Source organism: Notolepis coatsorum (genome assembly GCF_963971535.1).
Source record: "Notolepis coatsorum genome assembly, chromosome: 3".
NCBI lineage: Eukaryota > Metazoa > Chordata > Actinopteri > Aulopiformes > Paralepididae > Notolepis > Notolepis coatsorum.
Genome location: NC_140167.1, coordinates 210623749 through 210635682, shown reverse-complemented (window position 1 = coordinate 210635682; position 11934 = coordinate 210623749). Strand labels below are relative to the sequence as shown.

Here is an 11934-nt window from a genome sequence, read left to right as displayed (position 1 = left end):
CTAGCAGTGATAACAAGCTCAACATTCATTAGGAGGCTACGACACATGTAGCGTTAGCATGCTGACGTTAATAACGTTACTTACCTCAAGTTCCATTTGCAGGACTGGCATTCCCAGTTGGCCTCTTTTCCCTAGCCACGACTTTGTTCTCTTTCTCTTTTTTTTTAAAAATATAGCCGGCCTCTCTAGGCACATAAAAGCCACTATGGCAAGTGTTCGCTTCCTGGACATTGGCATGTTCACAGTCTTCTTCTTCTTCGTATCACGACCGTCTTGTTTACAACTCGTCAGGTTGACGCACACTGATGACACACAGGATAACGCTTTATTATGACGCTACGTAGTCTGCGCCGTAGCCTACGATTCTCATCGCACAGTGTACATGCATCAGATTGATGGTCGTACCCAAGATTATTCAATTCGTGTCGCACAGTGTGGCTTGCAAGGAACTTATAAGTTGCAAAATATCTCACAGTTAAGAGCGGGCATAAGACTGTCAAAACACCTTTAATGACGGGCATTATATGGGCAAAATGGGCATTATAACCTATGGGATCAGGGTCTAGATCAGTGGTTCTCAAACTACGGGTTGTGACCCAAAGTGGGGTCGTGGGTAGGTGACAGTGTTGGCAAGTACATTCTTTTTATTTATAAATTTTTTTTATGTTCTGCCAACATATTTTGGCTAAATATGCCTCGTTTTATAAATGTGTATTGATAACGTTAGGTTATGACTATAACCAAGTTCTGTTAGTTAGGGGCGATGCTTGGCATCGCTACTGCACTATCTCGCGTACGTGCACGCGTACTGAATAAACCACAAATGTACCTCTAATACCAGTATTAGTCTGACCACACCCCTCATCAGCTTACCTTCATAAGCAGGTGTGTGGTCACCTGCTCTCCTCCTTCCCAAGCTTTCACCACAAGGTGAGGACAAGGGCTGCAGCGGCGTCCGATGCCAAGCATCGCCCCTAACTAACAGAACTTGGTTATAGTCATAACCTAACGTTCTGTATCGTTAGTGGCTTAGCTTGGCATCGCTACTGCACAAGGGAGGCCAAGCGGAGCCACTTGGCTGACAAATACACCCCGCTGACAGCCCCCCAAAACCATCAGAACAGGGAGGGCCGAGCCCCCCCGACCCCCCCTAATGGAGGGTAGCCCCCCTATTAGGGACGTCACGGGAGGGCGACGGACCCGACCGTGCGAAGAGGCACTCAAGCAACTCAACGCACAGGGTGAGCAGACCGTGGCTTGACCCCACGACTACACACACGCACAACCCGCATGCCACCCGGGAACGAACGGAGGAACAACCTCGTTACTGCCCCCAGAATCACGGGGCCAAGGGCAAACCCAACCCCGTGGCAAGGCCGTAGCAGCGGAGCACGAAGGAAGACCCAGACCCACCAAAAGGACTGGACTCCCTGGAATGGGGGCCCGGAGAAGTCCATGATGCCAGCATCAAGACCCCACCAGGTGGGCACGTAGTGCCCCGCCCCCCACATCGCCAGCGTATTCGGACAAAGGCCCCTCAGTTACTGCACCTGGTACCCCAGGCGGAACCAACCAGGCCAGAACCTGCCCAGCTTCCGAGATCGGACGAGACCGGGCGTGTTCAGGTCGGTATGGCCGTAAGCCGAGCGGGCCCCGTCCCCCCAATAGTACACCGCCTGGCACACTGACCCTGCAGAATAGGCAGTCAGCATGGCCGTAAGCACACAAAAAAGGTTAACCAACGGAAGCAGGCAGCGCACCGGGGAAAAACCAGGCAACAGGCTGTTAACCCTAGCCTGGAGACTGCGGACGAGACAGGCGCCAGAGGGGACAGCTGAACACAGCCGCCCCGGCGGAAGGAGCGTAAGCTGGCGGTGTTGCATGACCAAGCCTCCATTTAACAACCCCCACCCAGAGGGGTCGAGGCAGAGAAGGCTGACACGATCGGCAGACGTCATGAACGTGCAGGGGCACCCTCAAACGGTGAACCCGGGAGTTGACACTGCTCCAACACACCAGGGAATCAACCACCTCGGTGTTACCCAACGCGGTGGTTGTTCCTATAACCCCTCAAGAAAAAACTCCAAAACACACCTGCGGGTATACACCGGCTATACCGCAGTACAAGTGTTTCAGTTTCCAAAAAGGGTTAACCCAGGCCTACGGGTCGCAAACATCACTTCGGACCGGGCCTGGCGGTACGGGAAGCACAGGGTCACCAGAGGAGGTCAAAAAACCACCCCCACAGGCCCCTCTTCGCCATGCGTGAGAGAGGAGCGAAAAATAATGGAGAACCAGCCCCTAAGCACACCGTACCTGGTATTCCCCGGCGGTCTCCCAACCAAGTACTAACCAGGACCAACCTGTGTAGCGGCCGAGATCCGACGAGATCGAGCGCGTACAGAATGGCATGGCTGTAAGCCATGACGACAGTGCTGAGTAAAAACATACCCAACCAGGGTCTCCATAGCGCTTAACCCTGTGACACCCAGACCGACCTGGCATTTTTCCCCCTGAAAAAAGCCCAAGTCCCTCAGGGTACCAGAACAGCAGATCTGCATCCCCGGCGGACAACGGGTTCAACTGATCTGGACCAGCGTGACCAGAACCAGTCCCGTGCCCTAACCACGCCGACATGCCTACTCCAGGAGAAGGGCAGATATGCGTGTTGATCTTAACATGAAAAGAAGGCGCCACCCAGACGTCGGGACGAACCGCGCCTGGTGGCCCACCCCAAGGGCGTGAGACCCCACTACATATGTTCAGATCCATCCCGTCATCATCCCCCAGACATGAACGAGAATCCGTCGACAACCCACCCAGGTCATGGGATGTGGTCGCCGGAAGAGGAAAAACCCCCATCTCAGTTGCTTTATAAAAACGCTGTTTCAACCACAAGCAACTAAGGCGTGCCAGTCAATCGCCTGTTTACAGCGAGCTAGCACTATACGTGCGTCGGGACACACCCCCATCAATGAACAGGCTATTTAGACCTGTCATTGAATCCCCAAGGCGCCCAGGGGAACGACAAGAGGGGTGTGACACTCCCTAACTCCAACACTTCTGGAATAGAAAGAAGGAAGCATCAACAGTATGTATCCCAGTCTACACAGCCGGGGTAAAAAATGTTCACATTTTTACATCCCACCACCCTCCCATAGGAAAGAGACGGGGATCCCCAGAGAGACTTCCCACGCGAGCTGTACAGATTGAAAAGAATATATTGCACCTTGAGCCATGTAAAAAACTGGTTTTAGGGCCTCCGGGGAAGAGGCACCGAACCCATACACACTCAATAAACGAATTGAATCGAATATACATACAATAGAAAAGGACCCTTCTAGAGGGTCCACTCACTTTGACAATCTGAGGAGGAAGGCTCTGTACTCTGATGGAGGCTTCCTCACATGGAAGAAGGAGTCCGAACTCACAGAAGGCCTGAGTAGGCGCTTGGTGAGGAGGAGCCCTGACCACCCCCCCTGAAAACAGATCCATCACATGGACCTGAACAGCACACAGAAGTCCTACCAACAGAGACGCGCACGGTGACGTACTCTATGGCGGGGGAATTCCTGCGGTGCACACGCCCAATATACCAGGCCGTGGGATGTTTCTCACACAACAACCAGATCAATACATCACGATCTGCACGAAGAAGCTAACTGCCAGTGACAAAAACAGCTCACACACAACCCGCAACGTATCTCAAATGCATTGCAACAACACACGTTTTGGGAAAAAACACCGTTATTCACAATACATTTAGCAAGGTAAAACCAGAAGACGTGTTATGAGGTCTGGCCAACCCCGTACCTGCCCGGAACGCAGATCAGCGAAGTGCAGTCACAAGCCACCGTAGAACACAGCCGTCCCGTGTTGTTCGATCCGGGCAGCGTCGCCGCTCCACCAGTCGCTACAGTCCTCTTTGTTGACGCAATCCCCGTCTAGGCTCAGGCAGGGTCGACGAACATCCCCTGTCAAGGATGACGTCGTGGTCAAGAGTGTAAAACATGTTAAAATCAAAGCACGTTCAACAGAATAGCATCAAGCTAACGGCTGCTCCAACCGTTCGGGTGCTATTGCTTCCGCTCGCGAGACGCCGATCTACGACGCACGCGATCAGGAGCGAGCTCCCGGCGGCGCGCGAGAAGCCAAGCTACCCCGCGCCAGGCCACCGACCGGCTAACCGTAAGCTATGAACATGTAAACAATGACATAACACTCACCCAGACAGGCCGCCGTTCTGAACCCTCCTCACTTTTTAAGAGAAAAGAGAAAACAAGACGTCAACACCGCTTCACAACGGTGACATTAACACGTCCGGCGGAATCAGCACAGCACCAACTGGCCTGTATAGCTGACTTTGAACATGAATCTGCCGCTATCGCACATTACATGCACATATCCCCTCGTGAAGGAATACTCTCATTTGGATATGAAAGATGGGGTCTTAACACGGTGACAGAGAGAATCCACTCGTCCAGAACACACAGGGATCACCAGTGTCAATGGTCGCGGCCCACTAGTTAAAACTATAATGGTCGCCAGACCAAGGCCTTCTGTCGCCTAGACGGCTAAACAAAGGACCCTAGCCTGGGGCCGGTTTCCATAAACTTTGTCAAGTAGCCCCCATAGCACTAACAGACAAGTGGAGCCCGCCAGCAAACACTACTCACCCAACCTGGAACGCACCGCTCCTCACAACAGCGGCATGTCCGACAGTTCAGCTGTGGCCTGACAGGTTTCACCCCAACAAACACAGCAAGGAACTGCAGTTGAGAAGCATGCAGCGGCGTGCTCCCAATACGAAAACCGGTGGAGGGTTTGTAGAATGATCATCATCTTCTAGACACTCCAGTACGAAGACAATATCGCCGTATTTTCTCGAAAATAGTGAGAGAGAAAATAAAGATATGATGTCAACGTATCCTTGTTTCCCAAGCTGTTCCTAATCCAATTTCTTCCATCATGGTGTCAAGTGTGGGGATCTACCGAGGCACCTCTTCCTTGTGGTGAAAGCGAGAAGGAGGAGAGCAGGTGACCACACACCTGCTTATGAAGGTAAGCTGATGAGGGGTGTGGTCAGACTAATACTGGTATTAGAGGTACATTTGTGGTTTATTCAGTACGCGTGCACGTACGCGAGATAGTGCAGTAGCGATGCCAAGCTAAGCCACTAACGATACAGAACAGTGCTGTAATAATTTTTTTTAATAAATATGCATGATCACATTTTGATATTCCTTAATTCCATGTTGAAATGACGCAATACATTAAGTGTGGGGTCGCCAAAAAAAACCTAAATAAAATGGGGTCGTGGACTCGTGGTATAAACAAGTTTGAGAACCCCTGGTCCAGATGTTAGGAATCCTGTCCTGTTTTCCACATCTCCTACACCGTTGATTGCAGTGATTATAGTGGTTTCATCCTTTTCATTCAGGCGACTACAGCTACCTCGGGACGACCCTGAGGCAGACCGACATTGAGCCCATGCCTTCATTATGTGACGTGAGACAGGCTTTGGCTCTGTATGCCGTCTTACCTTTAGGTATGACGACTCATTTCCATTCAAAACCTTTGGTTATCGGGTTATATATAACCCCTCTATATACTTACTTGTACACCTGCATGTGACCCATAGCTCTGTATGATAGCATGTACAATAATGCTGTATATACCATATATATATATATTAGTGCTGTCAGGCGATTACATTTTTTATCTAATTAATTAATAAACTGACAGCCCTAATATATTTATATATATATATTTATTCTCATCACATATATATATCACATACCTGCATATAATCCTTTTACATATCTGTAGTATCTACATACTAGTACATACTATAGTATCTATCTATATCTGTACATATCCTACTCTTACTAGTTACACTGCTGGCCAGTAGGTCTATGACTACTACCATACTATCTTCATACATGTATCACTGTACATGTTATACTACAACTCTGTACATACATCTGATTAGCACTACACTCAGTAGTACTCATTTGTATATTTTGTACCCAGTTCACCTGCACATTGCATATCGCTGTTGCACTTTACTGCTACATTTGCACTCTGGTTGGATCATGCCAAACTTCTTTTTGTTTTACTGTACTTGTGCTGTATGATGATACACTTGAATCTAATCTGGTCTAATCGTGCTCAGGTAAACGTATTGATAGTGAAGTGTGTGTTGTGTTGTGTGCAGGCTCCCAGGTCGTCCATGAGAGAGCTACTCTGGTCAAGGCCATCCTGCTGGCCGGGCCGGCTGGCGTGGGGAAGAAGATGTTGGTTCATGCCATCTGCCAGGAGACGGGCGCCAACCTGTTCGACCTTTCACCCCTGAACACAGCCGGGAAGTACCCGGGCAAGAGCGGCCTCGCCCTGATGCTCCACATGGTCTTCAAGGTAACATACCGGTATACCGGCAAAGACTGTTGCCTTTTTGCATTTAACAAGGTTACAATGGATATAATTCTAAGATTAGATTAGATTCACATGTATTGTCATCATTCAGCACAAGTACATTACAAAGGAAATAAGTTTGGCATCCAACCAGAGTGCAAATGTAACAGTAAAGTTACACAATATACAATGTACAGGTGATTAAACTGGGTATAAAATATATAAATTAGTACTTCTGGGTGTACTACTGGGGGTACTACTGAGAGGGCACCCTCATCTTGCACCGTGTTGCCCATATGCGCATGTCCAGAGTTAATTATATTGTATATTGTTTACAGTGCCTTTTTATTCTATTTTTATTTTTACTTCTCCACTGTACTACTATAATTCTGTGACCTGTACCTGTATGTCTTCTACTACCTGTACCTCCCCTCCCCCCTCCCCCATGCTGCTATGAGGCCTGAATTTCCTCAAGGGGATCAATAAAGGAATATCTTATCTTACCTTATCTTATCTTACTAATATACTATTATATATACTATTATATACTGCAGGTATACTATACTGTAATGTGTACTATATGTGTGTACTGTAATGTGTACTATATGTATGTACTATGTATGTATGTAAATAAAATAAAGAAATAATAAAGAAAATGAAACGTAAGTCTTCAGGGGTAGGGCCCGACAAGCCTAGTGCTTCTCTCTAGCCTTTTTTGAACAATTGGACAATGCTGCAATAGCAGCTGGTAAAACTTTGGCGATTTATGGAATGACCATTGTTATGTGTCCAAAACCCGAAATAAAAAATAACTGAACTGAACTGTATGTAGTTGTAATACCAATATTTACAGTGATACAGGTATAAAGCATAACTAGTAAGAGTAGGTAAGGGATATGTACAGATATAGATATAGTATCTACAGATATGCAAAAGGTATATGTGAAAGTATGTATGTACGACAGGTGGTTAGATATACAGTATATACGGTAAGAATCAATATATATATATATATATACAGTACTGTATATACAGCATTATTGTACATGCTATCATACAGAGTTATATGGATTATATGCAGGTGTATAAGTACTGTAGGTATATAGGAGGATTTATGCAGACAGATACAGTATGGATATATATATATATATGCGGTAAATATAAATAATGTATATATGCAGTATATACATCCATCTATCCATCCAACCACCCCATCGTTTCATTATGACACTGTGATTACTGTATTGTAAATGAGGGCTATTTTATTTTATTGATTTATTGTACTGTAAATGAGAGTACTGTAGATGAGAACTATTTTATTGCACTGCACTATTGCATTATTTTACACGGTATAGTCTATTGTATTTTACTAACTATTTTATTGCACTGCACTATTGCACTATTTTACTCTTTTATTACTGTCTATTTTAAAATGGCCATAGAATCAAACCATAAAGAAAGAGGCCTATTAAGATGTTAGATCCTAATATGAAAAACTATGTGATTTAATGCCTTACCTTGACTATTTTGCTGCTATCTATTTTATGCTTGTTTTATACTTATTTTATGTCTGCATTTTATGCATTGCTCTTGATCTGGCAATTTTGTGCTCCTTTTATGCCTGTCTTACATTTTTTGTAATACATTTATTTTTACTGCGGTAAAGCACTTTGAGCTGCAATTCTTGTATGAAAGGTGCTATACAAATAAAGTTTATTCTTCTTCTTATTATAACGTCTGTGCAGGTTGCCAGGCTGATGCAGCCTTCGGTCGTATGGATTGGAGATGCAGAGAAGATGTTTTACAAGAAAGTCCCCAAGGAGGACAAACAGGTACGAGAGAGACGTGGCGACCGACCACAGGTCTATTCCAACCACACAGTATGAATTCTGCACTTTGTTGGATCTGGTGATTTATGAGATTCCATACTTCCATGACATGACTCAGTTAGATCCCAAACGTTTGAAGAAAGACTTGCCCAAGATCCTCAAGACGATCAAAGGAGAGGATCGTGTTTTAATAGTGGGGACGACGAAGGATCCTCTCGGCGCTGATATGTCCCTGTGTAAGGTGTACAGCAAGATCATCCTGATCCCACGGCCCGACTACGGCTCCAGATACGGTATGTTTACTAACCCTAACCCTAGCAGCTGACAGTCATAGTATCTATCTACGGCTCGAGACACGGTAAGGACACTCATGTTTACTGTATCTCTAAATAGTAAAACCTTTGTTTTAAAAAGGCAGTTTGTGACACCTACTGTATAGTACCTGACTGCCTAGGTGTTAAAAATGCAGCCAAACTTTAGATTGGATTTTCTCTGCACTGAGACTTGAGGTTTAACTAGATTCAAATAAGCATATCTTCTTCAAATATGTTCAGATATGTATGACACGTCATTTGAAAGCTTAGCTTACTGTACTTTCATAATCTGTAGAAATCTGAAAAATGTCACTTGTGCCACGAACTGCTGGGCTCAGTCACAATTGTAACTTTGTTTATACCTACAGCATGAATATACATTTTACTGGTACTATACGTTGAATGACCTTTCGAAGCGGTTTTGTCTCCAGTCATATGGAAGCAACTGATCAGGAAGTGTGGAGGTGAGGTGACCGGCGCCCTGGACCTCAGCTCCCTGGCCAAGATCTCTGATGGCTACACCCAGGGTCACATGGTCCAGGTGACCCGGGGCATCCTGACCCAGCGCCGGCTCCTGCGGCAGGCCAAGAGGCCCCTGACCGCTGCAGAGTTTGTGGGCCCCCTGGCCAAGATGGACCCCGTGTTTCGAGACGAGGAAGAGGCCCTGAAGGTACAGCAGACCTAGATCATGTTTACATTTTAACTAAATGTTTCAACTTCAACTTCAAACTACTTTATTTTCCTTTCGGAACTTAATTTGTGCAGTGGTTAAAATACAAACATACAGTCACAATACATAGACACTCACCACTATAAAAAACACCAACTACATCAAAACTACAGTAAAAAACACCAACTACATTAAAACTACAGTAAAAAACACCACTATAAAAAACACCAACTACATTAAAACTACAGTACTTTTTTTGTTTTTATTAAGGATCCCCATTAGCTGGTGCCATGGCTCCCAGCTAGTCTTCCTGGGGTCCACACAACACAATACATAAAACAGTTAATGCATAGATCAATACAAAAGATAAAAACAAGGATTTAGTATATAGCAAATAAGATACTTTCACAGATGCTATAGATAGAAATAAAAAACAAAACAATTAACTAAAAACATACAATAAATATCCATTTTAAAGATACAAAATGAGAACTTGTAGGCTAATAGGCAAAAACACAAATGCAATACACATTAAGGCAACAACTGTAATTGAGATTTGAATTTCTTTTTAAAAATCGATTTACTCAAAGTGTAGAGATAACTAGCTAGGTTGTTCCAGAGTGTTATGCACCTATAAATAAAAGACCGCTTTAAAGCATTGGTTCTAGGATGAGGGAGTACAAACTGACCATTTCTGGCCCCTCTTGTATTATGGTCTTGTATAGAGCTTCTGTAAACAAGTTGCTCAAACACAAAATATGGAGTCTTGCTGTTAATGACTGATTTACACAATACAAGTGAGTTAGACGATAACCTTTTTTCAACTGTGAGCCAGGAGAGACCAGCATGCATACGGTTGACATTGGACCTTAGTGAGCAACCCAAAGCCAATTGTTAAAAGCATGATATATTCAAATCCATATGGAGCAATTTCTATATGTATTAAAATAATAAATAATAATAATACAGATGATATGCGGCCATCAGGTGGAAGGAGAGTCTATTGTTAGCAGGTAGTCCAAAGTCCTTGGGGGGGGGGGGGGGGGGGGGCGCAGTCCAGCCTCCACCAGACCTAGGCGTTCAGCAGTCTGATGGAGGTAGGCACGAAGCTATCTAAGCCCCTTTTATTCAGCGTCGAAGCTCTGTATCGGCGGCCTGAGGACATTCGTTTGTGATGGGTGTGAAGGGTGTGTGTGTTGTCCTCAACTATTTGAGAGGCCTTCTTAACTCAATCAGTGCCAGCTATTAGACTGGGCTCGCTGTAGTTAGGCCAGCTTTCCATTACAACTTTTCACTGTGCGTCACGTTGTTTGTAGAGCTAAATCTATATTTTATATTATAGCTACTGTATGTATCCAATATCATTGTCAATTGACAGTAAGAGCCTTCCGTTCAAGATGCATAAAAGAAATATTTTTTTCATCAATACGTTCCCGTTTTATACCGTGGTGAATATGAGTGGTATATCGGAATAATCTGGGATAATTCCTGCAAGGCTATTTATAAGGCGCTAAGCTAATAACGTTAAATCCATTGGCGTTTCGTCCCTACACACGACACAGTTAAAAATCCAAATGCATATGATCGGTATTATGTTCCATCAATGAATGCATGAAATGGGGGGGGGCGGGGGAAATAGTTTCTGATTAATTTATTGCCAATAACGGCATTCGTTATTACCACAACATAGGCTGATCTGGGGGATGGCTATTAAATCCTTGCTCGATCAAGCTGAAATTGACGTCAAATTGCTCTTACCTTTGGCCGGTTGGATTCCAAAAAGAATTTTCCAATTATTTGATCGCCATTTGGTAGATCATATGTCCATTGGCCCATGCCATAATCCTTTACTGCATAATGAATTCGGCATCCCAAAAAGTATTCTATGCGATCGAGTGAAGTCCTCGCTTCAGACTAACAGAAAAGTCAGCCCGGAAAGATTTCAGTGTGACACCTGGTCTGCAACAGGGGTTACTGCATTTTTGAGACAGCACCACTACCAGGATCTGGCCGGTACTGCACCTTCGGACTCCCAATATGCCTTTTCCGGCAAAATACAGCTCTGTGACAGTGAATAGGATATTAATATAGAAAAAAAAGAAAAACTAACCAAAAACGTAATATTACATGGCTGGCACCCAACGGTTGTCGGGCAAACACGTAATATTACGTGGTTGGCCCCGAATGAGTTAACTGTCCGTTTCTTGTGGATACTGCCGAGTGCCTCCTGGTCCTGGTTTATTGGTTCAGTGCGAGTGGCTTGGATAGTTTTGTTTCTGCTTTTGTAATAATTCCGTGCTTTATTTGTCTCTTCAGAGCTGGTACTCCAAGACGCCCCTGGGAAAGAAGCGGCTAAAAGCCGCCGCTGGGAAGGACGAGAAGGAAGTTCCTGCAAAAGGCAAGGATTCAAAGAAGAAACAGAAGAAATGAAATCTTATTTTATTACCACAATTGAATTAAACTCAAGAACTTAGATTAAAAAAAATAAAAATTGTTGAAGTGATTTCTGGTGAGATGAATGGAACTTTATTTATTCAATGCACAAATAAAAACGACATTTTGCAATGTTAATGTTCATTGGTGTTGTTGATTAACGTCCTGCTACTAAGCGGCGGGCGGCGGTTAGGTGTCGGTGTGTGTTTCCACCTCTAGAGAGCACAGACATCCTTCTCAGTGGCGACTGGAGTGACAAGCTGGCACTGCTGCC

General features: G+C 45.0%; 1 protein-coding gene across 1 annotated transcript; it reads left to right on the top strand.

Annotated features, from left to right (window-relative positions):
• Positions 1-205: 205 nt before the first annotated feature.
• Positions 206-11657, top strand: LOC311226156 (dynein regulatory complex protein 11-like; the record flags this gene model as incomplete). The annotated part of the gene is made up of 7 exons (XM_084311529.1): positions 206-233; positions 5441-5548; positions 6218-6417; positions 8160-8246; positions 8362-8536; positions 8989-9227; positions 11544-11657. The coding sequence occupies 7 exons, from the start codon at positions 206-208 to the stop codon at positions 11655-11657; spliced, it is 951 nt and encodes a 316-aa protein (XP_084167655.1).
• Positions 11658-11934: the final 277 nt, after the last annotated feature.